Source organism: Maylandia zebra, linkage group LG22, assembly GCF_041146795.1.
Source record: "Maylandia zebra isolate NMK-2024a linkage group LG22, Mzebra_GT3a, whole genome shotgun sequence".
Taxonomy (NCBI): Eukaryota; Metazoa; Chordata; class Actinopteri; order Cichliformes; family Cichlidae; genus Maylandia; species Maylandia zebra.
The window spans coordinates 10,291,784-10,312,625 of record NC_135187.1 but is presented as its reverse complement, the minus strand read 5'-3'; the positions used below and the strand labels follow the sequence as shown (position 1 = coordinate 10,312,625).

Sequence of the window (20,842 nt, the reverse complement as noted above, 5' to 3'; positions counted from 1 at the left end):
GAAAATGTGCAACAGGAACTGTCACCCTGCATCTGTTGTCTAAACCACACTCCGCTGCCTTTTGTAGTTCGTACATATGCTTTAATAAGGCTTCGGTGCAGATTTAATACTAATCTTAGGACATAAATGAACCCTAACGGGAAATCTTTAGCAGATCGAAAACACATTTCACCACAAGTCTCTATGACTTTAATTTCATGATGCAAGCAGTAACCATCAGAGCTAAAAAACAAACCCAACAAAGAAGTGTAGTTGACTGCAGTTCCACTAGTGGCCACTTGAGCCTGGCTCCAAAGGTCAGTCCCACAGACTCTGTTATTAAAAGACAGTCCAACTTTACAGCAGAAATAAAAACGTTTACAGCCTGCTGCAAGAAACTGTTTTGGTCTCTGTGGCTGATTCGCTTCTCTGTAATAGCTGTACAGCAATATCCAAGCCCAAGCCCTGCTCTACTATTGAAAAGTCATTTTAGCTTGCCATTATATGGTTGCCTGGCAACATGATGGTATCATCATATATGAAACATATCCTAATATTCATGTTTTGTAGATACAAATTAAATGTTACTGTCGTGAAATTAAAATAACATTATAGGTGCATAAACGCCACAAACTGGTCATTTTAGCCTACTGGTAAGAGGTCGCTAGGCAAGATGATGACACATATACCTGTGTGGCATCTTTGATTGTTCACCTGCTTTTGTGTATTATCGTTTGGTTTTACTGCCATCAAAGCTTAAAGTAATACAAACTTAGGGGTGTGGCTCTCTTGGATGACAGGTGGTTACAGTGTTTCTAAGGACTGCTTCTCATGTAAGTAACGTTGTGTTTTCTTAAAAACAAAGAAACTCATGACTGAAACAGCCACAAATACCAAATTGGAGGCTTCAAAGTATATTTCATACACCAAGGGGTGATAGTGTCTATGGTACTCCAGCCTTTTACCAAAAATGATGTTCACTTATCACCCGTCACAGGTGTTAGTGAAGTTTAAAACATATTGATTTTTCCCCTTCTATTGCTGTTCTTTCCAGTTATGCAAAAGTTCATGAGGAAGTAAAGGTAATATTAACAAAACAAAGAGGGGTAATAGTAGAAGCTACCACAATCACAGTACCACTGCCAGCTCCCAGAGGCTGCACAGGATCACTAATAGACTGATAAGCATTGCAAACATTTGCACTTTAATAACTAGTGATCAGTGGAAGCTGTGAGTAAACTTCTGCATCTGGATTCTGCGGAAGTCTGACATGACTGTGATACTGTAGAAAAAAAAAGCATGAACACTTATACATTATATATAAATATATGTATCATCCGTTGTGGTGAGCCTGGTACCACAGAGATCCTAACAGGAAGCAGCCTGATTGACACATTTTCACACCCTCCTCTTCACACACACGCTGCAGTTTACTTCGCATTAGAGTGCCGCAGCTTGTCTGTAAAGATTCATGCGATATAAATCAATGAACGGTTAAAGAGCATCTGAGTCGAAAAACAGTGAGCCACAGCAGATTTCAAGCATGGTATTTGGGATGTGAAGGGTCATGCGAGACACCAAACATGACCTTTAATCACACTAAACAAACAGCTTGTCGGCTGTAATGACTGCCAGCTACACGCGGCCCTTTTTGAAGTGATGCAGAAGGGGAAGAGTCGTGTTTTTGTCTTCACCCAGAGCAGGTGAACCCGGCTATTAAACCGGGCGTCATAAACAGCACTTAGCCGCAGCACGGAGACTCCATCGCTTGCCACTGATCCTCCTGTAAACACGTGTGTTTGCCATGTGTCAGAGAGGGGTGCTTCTGCTGCATCCACACACACATGTGTATGAGCTTCTAGGAAGTTATCACTCAGCGAGGTGAAAGGCGCTCAGCTGCTTCCTATTGCAAGTACCACATTTCTGCTCATGACCTTGAATCGTCTTGAAGCAGTGACTTAGATGTATTACTATTGTATCTATTTGTTTATGTAATGTATCTATGTTTACGTAGTTTCAGACCTTTTAATTGGCATACAGCTTTAGATGAGTCATCGAAACCTTGTTTAGGTACAGTCTATACTGATGACACTGAGAGCGGACCTAATGTGATGACCCCAACTCCACGTTTAGTTTTTCTTGAACCCTGCTTTGAATCATCACTTTAAGATAATCCTTATTATACTACAGCCCCTCAGATCATCACCTGCCTGAAACAAGCCATTTTAGCTGTCTTTCTTCTCATTGGCTGCCTCTTACAAACAGAAGGTTTGAACAGTTGGTTTGGTGAGTTTACCAAGTCTATGTATAAGATGATATAAATGTAAGATTAATGTAAAAAAAACAAAGAAAAAAAAGCATCAGTGTCAGGTTTGACATCCACCCATCACAACTTTTTAGTGTATCTTTAGCTAAAGCTAGACAGTAAGCAGAAGGTCGCTGAGGGCTAATGTCCTGTTTAACAAGTTCAAGGAAGTAATCTGAGCCGCAACAACATTTTATGGGTGATTTCTTCGACCCGTGCTCCACCTCTTTAATGAGTTTTATGGTGTAACTTGCAATCTTGCTGACAAACCGGAATAATCACAAGCAGAAGAAATTGTATTTTAGTGAGCAAATTCTGGTCTGGACTCTGAGAAAACAGAGAGCTGCTACTGCATTACACAGGAGAATAAAATGTGAAGGACAAACAAAAAAGGCCTTAAAATTAAACTACCCTAAAATGTATCTAAAGTCAAAAGACTAAACCCAAGTAGAAAGACCAACCAGCTTTGCTGTGCCTAAACAGCTTTGACCCAGACGTCAGCTTCCATGTATCTGACTTGCTCCGGGACATTTCCAGTGCTCAACTAGATTGAAATCTGGGGAGTTGAGGGGCCAGATCAGTGCCATGGGATTCAGGTTTTAATGCATGGTGAGGTACAATGCCTTGAAAAGGGAGACCACTACCATTGGGGTGCGTCACTGCAATGCAATGCAAGGGTTGCATAGGCACGTAGATGGTTGATGTCTTTTCTTCACATGGAAGGTGTTTTAATGTTGAGGCTGACAGGTTTGTTTTATTTCCACATGTTTGTTTTTTGTTTACTGTCTTTTAAAACATGTGGCACTAAAACAGCTCTCCTTCCCATCTGGTATGTTTTATTAGTCTGTCCTGGTTTGTCCAGTCTGTCTGAATCCCCTCTGACTCAAACCTCTACATCACCAAGGCTTTTCTTTCCCCTCTTCCCATCAGTGTCTTGCCTGAACACAAGCAGTTTAAAACGTCATCCCATCTGCGAGCCTGTTCTGACCTTTCCCGAAATTTAAAAAAAAAAACAAACAAACAAAAAAAAACCTTACGTAATTTCACCACTTGCTGAAAAGGGCCCCACCTTTGCTTTCAGTAAGAGCTCTCTGGGTGGTTTTGGCTCTGCCTCTCCGGGGTACACATCAGTCTAATAATAATGAAGGTGGCTTTGGCTAAACAAGCTCACAAATACTTGAATTCCCTTACTGCCACAGCCACACCACATAGAAGAAACCCGCGTCCCCACAGCAATGAGAGTGCCTCGGCTTTCAAAGCGACGAGGACGTTTTCAGCCCAAACAAACAACCTGCTCCAAAAAAAGTGGTACGCTCTGACTGTGAGAACACTGGTGCCACAATTAGGGCCGTACCACTGTAACACGTGTCCCGGGGTGGTTTGTACACGCTCATTTGGCCTCATTTCGCATGGTTAAATATAGAAAATAATTATAGTAATGACGGTAATGAGGACCTGATGACTTTTACAAGCCGTTCCTCAGAGCGCGGCCTGCTGCGGGTGAGAGCCAGTTCGAATAAATGGGCCGTGTGTTGGGTTCTGGGTAGGAAGGGCTCATGGGAAGCGGTTCAGAGCTCAGAGTACATGGTAATTTCTTCATTTGGACAGTTTTCAGGAAGGTTGACCCTCTGATTACAGCCTCCTTACAAGCCCTGCCAGTGGCCGTGTATTAACATAATTACACAGCAGGCTCGGTGAAATCTCACCTCGGCTATTTCTGAGAAAATCCTGTCGAAAAAGGCCGGTGTCATTTAAAGCCAGCACACAGGGGAACGTGACCCAGCACATTCCCTGCAGCTTCGCAATGATTGATATCTTATGCAAGCAAGTGTAAATCAATACACTGTTACGACACAGTTACAGTGCAACTGGGCGCTGTAGCTGCATGTAATCAATCGATAGCTTATTTTAGTTTTGTGGTTGGAACAAACTGTTTCAGGGGTTCTTTGTGACTGATTGTAAACATTCATTTTTCTTGTGTAAAGACTTTAATTCTGCCAGAAGATGTGGAAAGAAGGGTAAATTCAACCTGCCAAGCGCTGAATAAAAAGGACTATTGTATCCACAGTGTAAATATGACACCCCCACCACCAACACCTTCTCCTTCATTTATGATTCACGAGCTGCGAGGAAATCTCCACACCCTAAAACATAAACAGCAACAGCATGGCAGCTGCAGCTTTGATGGGATGTGATGCGCCATGATGCCGTCTGACCACGCCGCAAGCTCCAACAAACCTCAGATCCTCAAAAAATATCTCAGTTGAACTGTCTAGTCAGAGAATGATGAAAAGTGTGTCACAATCATGGCCTTCCCCTGGAAAATGTCAGTTTCACTCTTATTTAGGAGATGACGATCACATTCATAATCAACAGTAAAGCTTTTATATTTTCACTGCATTCAGCTACTTTCTCCTCTCTAGATGCATTTGCTAAGAATTGTGCTCGATATAAATCATTCAAGTGCTTCTGAACTGTGGAAAAGTAATAATCTTAGGATCTTGAAAAGAAAGAAGATAACTGGACGCCTTCCTGTCTGTGTTCTTAAGTTAAGGTGAAGAGTCCCAGATATGTAAACCCTAGTGGGGGTAAACTTAAGGAAGTCCAGATACTTGTTTTTGTTTTGTTTTTTTTAAACTCTTAAGACTGCCATGACCTGGATTACTGAGATGCTTTCCAGACACATTTGTAAATCGTACTTTTCCAGTTTGCCCAAAGCCTTTTGCCAAGCTAGTTTGATCCTTTATTTAAGTCAAAATCATCTTTCATTTCTTTCTACTATTAACTACTAGACACAATGGACGACTGCTTCTTGTACAAATATCTCTGAAAACTGTCCAAATGTCACAAAAACTGATAACCACATGAAGCTAAAGAGCTAAATAAAGCTGTTGGAGAACCAGTACACTTAGGAGTTGTCGATTTTGGGTTTCACTTCACCAGGTTTACAGAAATTTGACTCATCATTATAGTAATGAGAATGTTATTAGTTACTGTTATTAGTTGTTATTTGCTGCCCAAAGCAGATAAAAAGGTCACTGAATGCAGATTTGGGATTTAAGGGGGTGTGGCTTTCACCCAGCTTCTGCTTCTAATGTTAAGGTTATTAAAACAGTAATGCTTTGTTACATTGTTGTAGTCTCTTCATTCCTGCGGCAGTATGTCTGCCACTCTGTTTACTTTGAGTGCACTTACAGTAATTTGTAGCAGTAAAAACTGTGATGAAATACAACGTGGGCAGGACTCAACTGCAACACTCAACCACTTTAGGTGAGGTCACAGGAAATGATCTAATTTGTGTAACGTCTTGGGTAAAATGGCTGTTATCCCGCGGCTCCTCCTTATTCTGTCCATTCATCTCAGTCGTCTTTTTTTTGTTTTTGTTTTTTTACTGTCACACAAACTATAAGGTAACCTGACATCTCCTGCGTTTCTGACCCACTCCTTAGCCTGCAGCGCTTCCTGGCTCCTGCACGACCCAGATAGATCCAGGCTACCACCGAGCTTGTGCTATCTTGTCACATCTTGGACTCCTTCGCTGTGGTCCTGGAGCCTTAACTATAATTAGGACTGAAACTGGAGATATTCTCTCAAAAGTGTAACGGCTTGTGCAGCTTTTGCATTCTGCCAGGACAATCCAGGGCTATGAGAGGAAACTGATCCGTGAGTCTGGCTCAGCGCCTGAGCAAAGCAGTGAATAACTGCGAGCTTGACACCGACTTTTGACCTGAAAATATAATTTACTGCACCTAAACGGGTCGAGGAGCACCGGCAACACAAATGTACAACAGTCCTGTGAATACGAATGGTATTCACGGGGCCTCCAGCCAACAGACGCTCAGTTTTGGCAAAGGAGACTAGTGGATTACTTCCAAGCTTGGTGCTGATGCCAAGTGAGGGTACATGAGTGCATCATAGTAACCCCCAGAGACAAGAGCACTAATCCCTCCAGGGGGCATTAGCCGACATGTGAAATATGTTTCGGGGTATCTCTGCAGGGCCACATTGATTGGTTTTACATATAGGAATAGTAAATGAGATGGAGATTCACTCCAATGTCCCTTCGATTTCACGCCACACAAAGATCTCACAGCCCAAACAACAGAGGCTGCCATCTTTCCCCTTTGAAACATGAAGGGCATCAGAGATAAAAGGAGAAAGATTCCCCCTTTTAACACTTTACTGCATTTGATTAAGTGCCTTTTAAACTAAGGGATACTCTCATTATGATTAGATGATATATATATATATATATATATATATAAAAAACACCCAGCGCGCCCCTGCGGGCGGTTTATCCTTCAAGCTCGGGTCCTCTACCAGAGGCCTGGGAGCTTGAGGGTCCTGCGCAGTATCTTAGCTGTTCCCAGGACTGCGCTCTTCTGGACAGAGATCTCCGATGTTGTTCCTGGGATCTGCTGGAGCCACTCGCCTAGCTTGGGAGTCACCGCACCTAGTGCTCCGATTACCACGGGGACCACCGTTACCTTCACCCTCCACATCCTCTCGAGCTCTTCTCTGAGCCCTTGGTATTTCTCCAGCTTCTCGTGTTCCTTCTTCCTGATATTGCTGTCATTCGGAACCGCTACATCGATCACTACGGCCATCTTCTTCTGTTTGTCTACCACCACTATGTCCGGTTGGTTAGCCACCACCATTTTGTCCGTCTGTATCTGGAAGTCCCACAGGATCTTAGCTCGGTCATTCTCCACCACCCTTGGGGGCATGTCCCATTTTGACCTCGGGACTTCCAGGTTATACTCGGCACAGATGTTCCTGTACACTATGCCGGCCACTTGGTTATGGCGTTCCATGTATGCCTTGCCTGCTAGCATCTTGCACCCTGCTGTTATGTGCTGGATTGTCTCTGGGGCATCTTTACACAGCCTGCACCTGGGGTCTTGCCTGGTGTGATAGACCCCAGCCTCTATGGATCTTGTGCTCAGAGCTTGTTCTTGTGCTGCCATGATTAGTGCCTCTGTGCTGTCTTTCAGTCCAGCTTTGTCCAGCCACTGGTAGGATTTCTGGATATCAGCCACCTCCTCTATCTGCCGGTGGTACATACCGTGCAGGGGCCTGTCCTTCCATGATGGTTCCTCGTCTCCCTCCTCTTTCTTGGGTTTCTGCTGCCTGAGGTATTCACTGAGCACTCGGTCAGTTGGGGCCATCTTCCTAATGTATTCTTGGATGTTCGTTGTCTCATCCTGGACTGTGGTGCTGACACTCACCAGTCCCCGGCCCCCTTCCTTCCGCTTAGCGTACAGCCTCAGGGTGCTGGATTTGGGGTGAAACCCTCCATGCATGGTAAGGAGCTTTCTTGTCTTTATGTCAGTGGCTTCTATCTCCTCCTTTGGCCAGCCTATTACCCCAGCAGGGTACCTGATCACGGGCAGGGCGTACGTGTTGATGGCCCGGATCTTGTTCTTACCATTCAGCTGACTCCTCAGGACTTGCCTGACCCTCTGCAGGTACTTTGTGGTTGCAGCTTTTCTAGCGGCCTCTTCATGGTTCCCATTCGCCTGTGGGATTTGATTAAGTGCCGAACAGGCGAAAATATATATATATATATATATATATATATATATATATATATATATATATATATATATATATATATTTATATTTATTAGGGGTGCAACGATATTCGTATCGATATTGAACCGTTCGATACAGTGCTTTCGGTTCGGTACGCATATGTATCGAACAATACAACATTTGTAATTTATTTTATCAATTTTCCTTCTGACGATGCTGTCTGTGTGGAGCGCTCAGTGAATCTGTGTTCGACTACTCCGCCTAGGCTGCACTGTCGAGCACAGATCCACTGAGCGCTCCACACAGACAGCATAGTCAGAAGGAAGAGCACAGGGCAAGCTAGCGAGACAGAAGTTAAGCTCTTCTTGCAACAGGCAAATTGACCCTCATTCAGATCTGGCGTTTGGAATTATTTTGGTTTTCATGTGACGTATGACCCTGAAGGTAAGCGAGTCATGGACTAAAGTAAAACAGTATGTTGGATGTGCCATGCAATGCTCAATTACATTGGTGTGAACTAGTGTGTTAGCGCAGTTAGCTCGTTAACGTGTTGGCCGTCTAGCCCCATGCACGGAGCGATCGGCGGTAGCTCGTTAATGGAGATTTGCCGTGTTGTGGCGTTAAGGTCATTTCGACGAGATTAACCTGAAAGCACTAGTGGGAACACAACGAATATGACTGCACATTTACACCGACATCATCCTAGTGCAAAGACAAAAACAACAAGCATGCTACTAACTTTAGCCGAGTCATTTAGACAGCTGTTAGCACATGATTCTCCTTATGCTGCTGAGAATATAGCCCAGAAGAAGCGGATAGTATAGCTTTTATTTTGGAAAGAGCCATTTCTCTGTAATAAACTCTCTTTTCCAAAGATGAGTGATTCCTCAATCAGATACAGGGCTTGCAATATCGCTAGCCCGACATCCCGGAGCTAGCGATTTTTTCAGTCGGGCTACCAAAATCTATCTCTTCCCTGCCCGTCGGGCTATTGTAGGAAAAATATATGTCAATGCTTTTGCATTCTTTCAGAAATGTAGCTGGGTAATTATGTCATTGGCATCGGTGAGCCACTGTCAATATGTGACATATTGAAGTCGCGTTTGAATTTGCGCTTGTTTTTTTGCTTTCACTTTGCAATCGTGCGAACTGTGTATAGAGAGCGACAGCACTGATCTGTGAGTGATGATAATTTGTGCACCAATTCCTCTGACATCGTCTTATTAATCGTTAGCTTACTATGCAAACATGACAAGTGAAATCTCCCGCAGCAAGCTTAAACATGTGAGAGGTTGATCGCGCAGAGAATCGCTGAGCTTATGTGAGTGCGCGTGTAAAAGCATTTCAGTTCTGCTGAGCCAAATAAGACAGGTCAGGGTGAAGAAGTGACAGCCAAATAAAAGCTTACCACAAAACGGAGAAGTTATGACAAATCAGACTATAAGGCAAAAAGAAAGTGCAGCTTTATGGTTTCATGGACAAAATAATTTCTGTGGCTGCAATATGACGAGCTAAATAACCAGGGCTGCACATAAGTGGTCCGCAGGTGCGCATTCGCTGTCAAAATAAAAAACGCGCACAAGGGTTAGGGTTAAATTTAAAAACTGTACTTTTGAGTTAAAATATATATTTATAATTTTAATAAATGACAAATTAAAAATGCATGAACATTTTTTTTGTATCGAAAAAATATCGAACCGTGACACCAAAGTATCGAACCGAACCGTGAATTTTGTGTATCGTTGCACCCCTAATATATATATATATATATATATATATATATATATATATATATATTTTTTTTTTTTTTTTTTTTGAATGGATAATTTGGTGTATGAAATGTCAAATAGATTCAATAACCAACAGCTATGGGTTGTTTTGGCCAACAAATGGGAAAAAAAATCCAAAAAGGCAATATCAGGAATATTTTCATTAATAAATATCAACTTTCCTAACTGATAAAAAGAAGTTTAATGACATATGAATATGTCAAGTTATCTTGCTTATCGATCGTAAACTTCAGATTGTTTTCCCAAAATCAGCCGTCTTTGCATTTTATACCAACTTTCATAGACGAATCTTGTGTATGAATCTTTGATTCTGCTTTTCTTCGTCCGCGTCCACGTCTCTGTGGACGTTGCTCAAGGGAAAGCGTTGAAAATGATGTGTGTGGAAATGAATGAGTAACTGTTTAAAAGGATGAAGGAAGTGGTTTAAGAGGACTTACTAGGTTTATTTCAACAACATGATTCATGCATAAAAAAATAATAATGATCTTAGACTCCACCATGGGGTAGCCCCTTAGTTCACCCACTGTCTAGAACAGACATTGGGTGAACTAAGTTATAGCAAAGTTCTGATTGGCTGCCCCTCGAGTGGGGCTTCTGCACTCACAAACAGTTAAATTTACCTTAGATGGCTGTACTGGACATATCATCCTCCATCATACAGAGGGGGGGGGGACAGCGAATAAAAGCCTCAAATGGGTTGTTTAGAGTACTCTGAATTCATGTAATTTATATACACTTTGACCTCTTTATTTAAAACCTTTAGCAATGTTTAGTATTTTTTTTTTTACCTGTATACAGCAGCTTCTTATAATTGCTTTTTCCCCAAACGACTGTCTACACACTGCTCAGCTTCGCCACATGACAAAGAAGACTAATGCAATCTCACATGCTTTAAAACTACGATGCTGTCGGCCTGCTAGAGGACCTTTGCTTCTACCCTACACATATCCAGAGCGCACACAGGTCAGCTCAGCTATTAAACAGACTCTCCGTGCAGTCGAACCGACTTGACGGGAGCCCACTAGATCTTGAAGGATGACCCTGTGAAATAGCTGGCATTCCTTGAGGGAAGGAAGGAGGAGCTCAACCGTGGAAATGGTTCTTTGCATTGTTGGCGAGTCTGTTTCTAAAACGAGTCCACATTGTAGTCTGTCTCCCCGCTGGCTGTTTTCAAATGTTAATGGCTGGCTCACGGTGCGAGGGCGCAGAGAGGGGAGGTTGGGGGGTCGCTATTCATTGACATTGGGGGAGTAGCTCTTTGCACTATCTGAAAATCTTACACAGGAGCAAAGTTGGGGAAAGGGACAGGAAATCGCTGACACACATGGGCTACAAAAGCTACATGTCACTGTTCAGACATCTGAGCAGGCACAGAATAATAAATGCTTTGAAGTTAAGATGGGAAAAAGCAATGTGAAATAATGCTTAAGTGCATATAACTTGCAGAGTTCTCTTGAAAAGGGCACTGGGTTCCTCTCAAGGAATTTCTTTCAGAAGAATACAAATGTCTCTTTCTGGAAGGACTACACAATGCCACCCCCTGCGTAAGCAAACAAGCTGAGAAAAGAAAAGAACCCCTGCTGTAAGGCTCATTATCAATGTGAAGGGCCACCTTGAAACAATCATGTGCATCCTCTGAACAACCTTCCCATGCACGATCGCCTGGAATGCACTCATTCTCACGGGGCGCTCCTCGACCTCCTCGACTCCCATCAACCCCACCCCAACGGCTCGACCCCCACTATACAGCCAACTCTGTTTGCCCTCTCGTTATTCCCGCAACTTCCTCTCCTTTTCATTTTCTGCAGGCCCCTTCAGCACCACAGATCCTCCTCCTCACTCTTAGAACAATGTCTGCTATGCTCTCTCCTCCAGTTCCCTTCAGTGCTGGCTGACTGCCTAGAACCTGAACCCATTAAAAAAAATACAAACACTTTGAAAAGCACATTTTGGGCCAGAGTTTGGCTTCATCTAATCACTCTTCACTCTGGTTGTGGAGCTATTTCTACAACGGTTACATCAGCTACAAAGGAATGAGACCTGGGTGTTTAAAACTGTGTCACGACCCTTTAAAAGGACAGTTCTGGGCAAGTACATTCTCCACGTCCAAGTCCAACTTCCAGCAGGGACATCCTTCATTTAAGGCATCATATCGAGAGCTTTAACTCAAAAGAATTAAAGGAGTTGATCGTTTTTACCTGTTATCACAAAAGCAGCAGGTTAATTATGGAGCTTTAGCATTACTGTTGCCGTTTGTTAGCACTGGACAGAGCCTGGCTGGCAGTTTCCTCCTGTTTCCAGTCGTTATACTATGGTATGTGAAGTATCTCCAAGCCAATAAGCAAATTGAATCTCTCATAATCCTCTCTATCTCCATATTTTGTTCTTGAACTCTACAGAACAGCTTTGCTCAGTCTGAAACGAGCCGTTTTAGCTCCTCCCCCTTGAGGCCAACTTTGTTCTGACTGGCTGCCATTCACGAACAGAGGGCTCAAACTGTAGGTGGGTGGGGCTTTATGAACTAAGAACCATAGCTGTGTGACTGTGATGGCTGTAAGAGGAATATCTCCACTCTATGACATCACTCAGACCCAAAGGTAGAAAAAAACTGTCTGAATCTGAGCGTTTAGAGCCCGAACTTTTGGCTCACAGGGATTACTCACTAAACACAGACCTCATTAAGTGAAACTAAAAATATAACCATCCGCCTCTGTAACAGTGACAAGACAGAAAATAAGGAAAAAGCAAAATAGGTCCCCTTCATACTAATTTATGTCTCATCTTTCTTTGTCCTCCATTTCCCTGGAAGAGCTCCGCCTCTGTGAGGATCATCATGGGCATTACACACATTTGGTGACCTATGGAAAAAGGCACCCCGTTTCACACCTGAACACCTGTTGGAAACTATCTCTAGAGGCGTCTGATCAGATCGCGGCGCCTCACCTCAGGTCACGTGAACCACATGAGGGGGAGGGGTCGGCCTCGCTTGTTAAGCATGTGTTGAAACACTACCACTCTGCGAGGACAGGGACGCTCTTAATATAGCTGTAAATATCGAGTGGCTGTCGGGATGTGATGCAGTAGAGCTGTGACCGGCTGAAACTAGATAATCGCAGTAGTGACGTGAAATGTGTCACCTAACCGGAGCCTTGGGCTGATTTCCCACCCTCCTTTCCTCTGCCACAGCCTTGCATAACGTGGATATGTTTATTGTAAACAAAGAGCGCTGTCTACATGATCTCTGTGCTCTGGCTATCTTCTGAATGTGACAAACAAAGGAGTCAGACGTCAGAGAGCGGAGTGTGTATACTGCACAGATATCCTCCCTACAGGCTGATAATGGCCTGAAACGGTGGTGTTTATCATATTTATGAGCATGCACTGATCAGTCTCATTGTTCAGGGTGAATACAGTGACCGTGGAGACATGCTCGAAGTTATTTCCCCACTTTCAAATCCTCCTCTGGCCTCACACCTAAACTATCACCCTTGGCTCTGTGAACTGTGTACTTGACAGGACAATGAGTCTGTGAGCATGACGCACATATGCAGCAAGCACGCCCTCCAGTCACAAATCTGCTGAAGAGTGACCAGAAGACTGAAGAAAAAAAGCCAAACCTCATAGCAGAGAGAATCCCAGCCAACACTGAGGCAAACAGCTACTTCACACATCAGAAAACAGCCAGTGAAAACTGAATCAAGTGCCCTCAAAACCCCCAAAACCCTCACAAAAGACTATTGCCCCTTTAACGGGGCAAGGAAGACCTCAGACCCAAGAACATGAAGCAAAGGAAAAGTGCTAAAATGCAATCACATCCAGAGTAAATTCAAAGCTTCCTCCTGATGAAGTGACATCCAGCTGTTCCATCCATCACTGTCGAAGCCTCCAATTGTCTACACCCTGATGTAAAGACCTGTGGTTGTAGCTGATGATGCAGAGGTGACTTTCCCTTTTAATCCCAGTAACTGCATTTGACAGCATTAACAACAGTCTTTTCTGTCTGTTTGAGAGCTGGTCTGATTTTATAGCATCCTAAACCACATTACAGCGAGCTTTACTCACAAAAGAAAACCCACTACCATAAAATATCCACAGCATCAAAAACAGGATAATAATCACAGATTTATAGCACTAAACTAAATATCTCTGGGGGGGGGGGGGGGGGCTTTCAGCTGTTGTGGAAATGACCTGCAGTTAGCTGAGCATTTTGATCTCCAAGGAGCCAAGCCAAACAACAATGTAATGTCACTCCACATCCACTACCATGAATCTTCTCTAAAGATATATTTTTTTAATCTATTTTTTTTTTTACAACCGCTTTCATAACCCAATACTCCTTTTTTAAAACATTTTAAACAATATCTCTAAGTATTTGCTAATTACACCTCCTATAATGTGTATTTGTCACAAATTTCTTTGTCATAACCTGATATCTTCAGGTTGTAGACTTCAAAAAAATACAATTTTCTGACATTGTCTAATCTAATGTTGTGGTGAGTCCAAGGAGGGGGCCTCAAAGTTGTTTTCATTTTAATTCCCTTTACGCCCCTGTGATGGAAAACGTAACCTGCAGATTTAAAGTGACGCATACTGACTTGTGCAGCACATTTATACACACACACACACACACACACACACACACACACACACACACACACACACACACACACACACATCAAGCAGAAACAAAAAAGGCACGTTTCAGCAAGTCATTAGTGCAGTTTCCCCTTCTTTTTTTAACCAGTTCATAAGAAAAAAGCAACCCGGATGTATTCACTGAAATAAGTTGTGATTACCGCCACGAATACAGAAGCGTTAACATTTCACATTCACGTCGACTCAAAAAGAAATCTCCGACAGCATCAAGATTTGTTGTCATTATCCAGGTTAAACAACACAACAAATATCCAGCCTTAATAACACAAAAAACTGAGATGTAGCATCAAATCCAGCCCGCGGCGCTTCACTTACTTTGTATTTCATCTTGCCGCTTCTCTTTCTGACTCCAGTTAAAGTGAGAAATATCCGCTTTACCGCGACACACAGCGGCACGTCGGAATAACCGGAGGCACTATTAAGAGTTTTTCTTCTTCTTCTTCCTGTGCGGTTAACCAGCCATCCAGAGATTCATATGCAGAGAAACACGCAATGATCTAGCTGACTCCAGTCCGCCGCTTTCTACTCCTCTACTCCGGAGAACCGCTCACCACACCAACTCCTGCAGCTCATTAACATTAGGCGCTCCTGATTGGCCCAACTAAAACCCTCTAACCACGCCCGCTTACGGTCGGCTAGAAATCTGCGACGTCATCGTCGTATCAAAATAAAATAAAGGAAAAAAATAGAGTAGAAAGAAAATATTTTAAAAATTAAATTGCCAAAAAAATAAATTAAAAAATTGAATTAAAACAAGAATTCTAAAAATCTAAAGATATTGTATAAAAATAATAATAAACAGTAGAATATGAAGAAAAAAATTATTCTCTCAACTTTCTGTCGGTTTTTCAGGGTATAGAAATGTTAATTGTAGCATAACTTAATGCCAGGCGTAAAACAAAATATCATTAAAAAGGCTTTATTTTTTTATTTTTCTCCATTTATTCTGCACATTTACAACTGATATAAAGTGATCTTTATTTTTTTTAATAAAAGTTAATAAAAGACACCACAAAAATGCAATCGTTATAAGTTACAGTGTGAACAGACAATTGTCCAGACGAACGAGAAATATCTATGATATCATATATAATGTATAACATCTATATTTAAGTTTCTCGTATCACTAAAAGACGGTACAGCTAAAATCACTGTGACCAGCTTTTCTGAATCCATTAATGAACACATACATTTACATATGAAACATTACCAGTCACCAACATTTGTCTTGCACTTGTCCCATCAAGGAAGCCTAAGTAATTATATGCTACCTGACGCTTTGTTATGGTGTACTGTAAGTGCATAAAGTACAGTACAACAGTCTCTAAAAAAAGAGTTATTTTAACATAATCTGTGCACCTGTAGAAATTACAGACTAGCATATTTGTTTGTGCATAAAGTTTACAACATTGGCCATCATTTCTGATGACATGAGTTAAATAACTAACTTAAAGTCACTACATTTAAAACTTTACCTCCCAAACAGAATCAGTAAATAGTTTGCTACCAGTCGTCTTTACATGAGGCACTCATTATTACACTCTTTTTAGTGTTAAATTCAACATCGTACTGCAAACCACAGCTTGAGCAGGAGACAAAAGAACTAAATCAAGTTCATTACAAGTAACGCATTACTGCCCATCTCCGATTACTTTTGTCAAGTAACGAGTAAAGTAAGGGATTACTATTGCAAAAATGGTAATCAGATTACCGTTACATTCCCGTAGGAACGCTGCGTTACTGCGTTACTAAAACCGTGAGTTTTTTGCGAGAATGTCTCATGACAGTGACCTAAGCGAGTGCGAAGTTTGTGACAACAGCTGTGTGCAGATCAACAATGGATAATATATGGAGTGGGGAGAGCGAAAAAAAAACCCCTAAACTTCCAAGCAAGCACCGAGTGCGCTACAACGTAATGGGAAATTCACAGAGAATCTGGCAGATTCTTCCACTGACCGCTGCAGCACACCTGCACCAGGGTAAACCTCCGCCTACCCTACTTTACAGGTGAAAATAGAGCAACAGGACCGCTAGTCTTTGACTTTATTTATTTTCTGCTGTGTTTTACTTGCATCTATTTGAAAGACTGAGTGTAAACACCAAAAAAATATTTTATTTTATGTGCTGGAATGTGCAGAAAATAGGTTTAAATATTAAACAAATTTCTTCCAGTCAGAGAATGTTGCATATAATTTAATATTTGCTTGATGCATAAAGTTAAAAGATTAAAACTAATAAAACAAGTTTTAAAAAGAGACTTTTCCATTTGATTACATTTTGTATGATGGATTATGCAGAAAAAGTAGAATTGGGCTGAAAGATCTATTGCTTTATCACCTATTCAGTTGTAAATCGTGTTTTTAAAAAGTAACTAAGTAATTAATTACTTTTGAAAATAAGTAACCAGTAAAGTAATGGGATTACTTTTGGCGGGAAGTAATCAGTAATTAGTTACTTATTACTTTTTTCAAGTAACTTGACCAACACTGCCTGCAGGTATGAGGCTGTTGTTCTCCTTTATTTCATAGTGGACAGAAATGATTTTTTTGGAGTGGCACAAATAATTTGTGTGGCATCAGATTTGATGCAGAACAGCTGATTGTTCTGTAAATAGTTTTAAATGTTTATTTAAAAAATGCCTTGGCTGCATTTTTAGGTAAACGGCTGCAAAAAACTTTGTTTGCATAACTCAGTTACTTTTTTGAAGAAGTAACTATATAATTAATTGCCCAACACTGGTCATTATATACTGTATTTTGCAGACAGAGAGTTACAGACTCTCTCCCAGACCACGGACTCATAATACAAGTCAGAGCTTTATTAAAAAAAAAAAAAGAAAAGTTGTGTTTACAAAATTGGAGTTCAAGTTATTTTTACTTCCAATAGTGTTAATATACTACAAAGGTCATGAACAAGATTTTTTTTCATTTTCATTGTAAGTAGGCTAAAGCAGTTAATTAAAAGTAGTCTAACATAAATGTAAATGCTGTAATTTGATTATTTTAATCAACCATGTAATTTGGATGGATTTGATGACCACTATATCCGCTTAGCTAACCCTTAAAGTTTGAAGAACGAAAGAAGAAAAGGGTGGCTTGTGCTATCCCACAAGAGGAAGGTTCTGGTTTTGAATCTGCAGATTGTTTGGGGCCCTGCTGTGGGTGCTTTGGTTACTAGTGATTCTAAATGGGGTGTAGGTGTGAATGGCTGTCTACGTTTCTGTGTCAAACCTATGACTCACTCTTAATTTGTCATGGGAAAGCTAGAGCCTATTGCTCTGTGACAGCTGGGATAGACTAGCTATTCCACAACCCTGAACTTGTCAAGCAGTTATCAGCACGGTGGATCATCTGCCTGAGCTGTAACCGTGTACTGTGTACTCATTTCTAATCCTGTCCATCCTGGTCACTCTCAATAAGAATTTCAACATCTTCAACTCTGCCACTTCTAGACATCATAGACATCTTCTCTATCACTTTTGCGGCCATCTTTCTGACACAAATCACCATTGACACTCGTCTCCACCTGCCCCACCCTGCCTGCACTCTATAAATGTAAGTCAATTTAAAAAATTGGAGATACATCCAGCTTAAAAACATTTTCTCTATTGTAGTTAACATGTGGCACAATCCCGCTGATACACGTTTGTAAGTTCAGCAAGAAGAAAATGTGCTGGTTGTTATTCTTAGAAATGGTGACAACAGAAGGGTGTCAGGAAACTGCGACTATGCAACATTTTCCCCTGTGCTTTGATGTTACTGTAAATTCAGAATGGCAACACCTAATAAAACTGCTTCTTAACACTTTCATCTTTCTGTTAAATAGATAAACAGAAAAAAGAATAGCTTTTGCCACGGCTGTTCTCAAGTGCAAACGTATGTAGGAATGATTTAGCTATGCAGTGACAGACAGGAGACAGTTTTCAGATTCAGTCATGACTGAATGATCTCAAAAAGAGTTTCGTACAGTTTGAAAACAATGACTGATTATTTTTGACTGTAAACACAATAAAGCACCTTAATGGAAGAATTAAATAAACTGATCAGTGCATACAGCAGTATGATCCAGCAGCTCTTACCATATATGTTTCTGTAAGTCACGAAAGGTTTATATGAAAAGTAAAACATTGCTAAAGTCTGAAAAAGTCTCTGTATGCATGAAATTGGCTCCCTATAAAACTATCGCAACTCAGAATACTCAGATACCATAAAAATATATTTTAAAACTCACCAAAATGCAATTTATTGTCCTCACAGGCCAGAAAAAAGGTCAATTTACATTATTTTAAGGTTAACTTTTGTGCTTACCCCAAACGAAGGAAAGACGAAGTGGGTGAAAGTTGCGATGTCACTTCTTTAATGTGAGCTCCAATGTAACGGAGGTGAGAAAAAACACCCAGTATGATATCTGACAAGCTGACAAACAAGCAGGAAAGCCTTCCTCTCTTTTCTCACACCTATGCTCGCATGCGCTCAAAATGTGCATCTCATGACCTCACACACCACACACACGCAAACACACACACCACACAGGAAAAAAGCCCCCTCGCTATGACAGCAGGGCTCGTGGAGGTCTGTCTGTTGCAGTGGGCTGCCTTCTGTGGGCCTGTGTGCTATTACTTTAAAGGGGCTGAAATCTCCTGTAATTAGCCTGTATCTCATGCTTTAATTTGTGTCAGCTCATTTATCACAATCACAGGGACCCTATCGGCTCTCATTGTCCCCCGTGAACAGTCATATCCTCAGATGAATGGCTCCTGTAAGGGCGCTCAAAACACTCGTTTGTGAAACATACACCATGCCCAGCTGGAGCCCATTCTCCGAGCCACAAGTGGGCACGGGGGGGCTATTCTTCTGTGTATGGCATGTGATTATGTGCATGCAAGCACCTGTTTCCTATGATAAACAAAACTCATTTTCCCATCTGTTTATATCAGCGCCGGGAAGAAAGCAGCCTGAAAGAGAGAGAGAGAAAAAAGCCAAAAAGGTTGTTTATCCTCTTTGCACAACATTTGGCTGAACTGAATGAGTCCATTAGTCTTCAGTCTCGACTGAGCGTGCCATTTCAGCTGGCTTTTACTCTACCCCGACATGCATCATCAGCTCATTGGCAGGAATGAGTGAATAAGAGAAAAAAAATGATCCTCTTCAGCGTTGGTTGCAGCCCAGGATCCTGCTTTTGGATCTAAGCAGAGAAGCCAGGGGAAGATTTGCACTGGCATCAAGGGCTCAAGTCGCCATGACAACCGCCACCATGGCTGCAGTATTTGTGGCCTCTCACCTACTGTATTACAAGAGCTGAAAGGGCCTCCCGTCTCTGGAGTTGCAGAGGTCTCAGAGTGTTATTACGGCACATTTCAGCACGGAAATAGCCAGTAATAGTGCGAGTGAAAAACGAGCCGGACGCCTTTCATCTCCGCCAGGTGTCTGTGATGTTTTGGTTACATAAGCACCCCTGCAGATACGGCCCCAGGTTTCATCAGAGTGCAGAGCAGCCAGAAGTAGAGATCATGAGGGGTGGGGGTGGGGGGCTATGCTCACTGCTGCTTGGGTGGATGGACGGGAGCAGGAGGTGGAGGTGTTGGTGGTTCCTGACAAAAGCTCTTCTGTGTAGGCCAGGTTGAGATAGCCCCCTCACTGCTCCCCGTGAAAAAACGTCCCTCAAACTCTCGTAAACTAGCTGAGGCAGATTTATAGATGCTCCACCAACCCTTGTTGCTCAGACAGGCGAGTCCCCACCACCAACACCACCTCCACCCAGTCCCTGTGACCTATGGCAGCCTCGTGTCCGAGGAGCAGCAAAGGAATGCACAAAACACACAAGACAAGAAGACTACTGAAAAAATATGAGTGCGCTTACTTAGCTGATCCTTTTCTGTCGTTTGTCTTTTAAACTCTGAATACATGCGCTTTAAAGAGTCATTCTCTTAAATCAAACAGGGTTCTCAGCAATAGAGGTGACACTGCAGCTCTACTAAAAGCTTTATAAAAGAGACTTTATGTCCTGTGGGGTCAAGCAGGTATTACCTGCAGACAGACAAGACAAAGCAGCAACCTGCATGAAATAAAACCAGCACAGGGATTCGAGATGCCACTCTAATCCAGAGTGTTGGAGGAACCCTGAGGCCAGCCTGATGGATGCAACAACTCCTTGGAAAGGAAAAGACTGAAAGTTGTATTCCCAGGACTTCGTGTGGAAATTCTCTCCCCACTAACACAAAGCCTATCAAGGTGGTTGGAAATTCTGTCTTTAGGAAATACAAGAGTAACCCACAATTAACTGCTTCTTTCCTTAAGTAACCAACTGTTTCTTGTCTTTAACCAGCTCGGTAATTCTGACTGTGGAGTCCTTGAGCCTTGGACTGTAGGCCAGGATCACATTTCAAGCCCATTAGTTTGTTTTGGACATCCTTGAGTTTTAGCATTGACCTCAAACATTAGCGTCTCTCTCAAACTGACCTGGCTTTCATACTGAAGATCATTCAACCTTCAAGACATGTGTTCATTGTCAGTCTTTCTATATACAGTAAAGGTGAAATAGCATTTCTCTTAGATTTAATGTAAGACAACCTTAAAGT

At 42.0% G+C, this 20,842-nt stretch overlaps 1 protein-coding gene across 2 annotated transcripts in view; it reads right to left on the bottom strand.

Annotated features, from left to right (window-relative positions):
• The window catches only part of nedd9 (neural precursor cell expressed, developmentally down-regulated 9), a 41,739-nt gene extending 23,101 nt beyond the window's left edge, over window positions 1–18,638 (bottom strand). Inside the window, exon 1 of one of the 2 annotated variants that reach the window (XM_076879730.1) lies at window positions 18,573–18,638. Coding sequence is in view for 1 of the 2 variants with exons in the window: in XM_076879729.1 (XP_076735844.1) it covers window positions 14,581–14,592 (12 nt within the window). In the remaining variant the exon portion in view is untranslated. Of the gene's footprint in view, window positions 1–14,580; window positions 14,833–18,572 lie in introns of those variants that run through there. The other variant, XM_076879729.1, reaches the window with a different exon arrangement.
• Window positions 18,639–20,842: the final 2,204 nt, after the last annotated feature.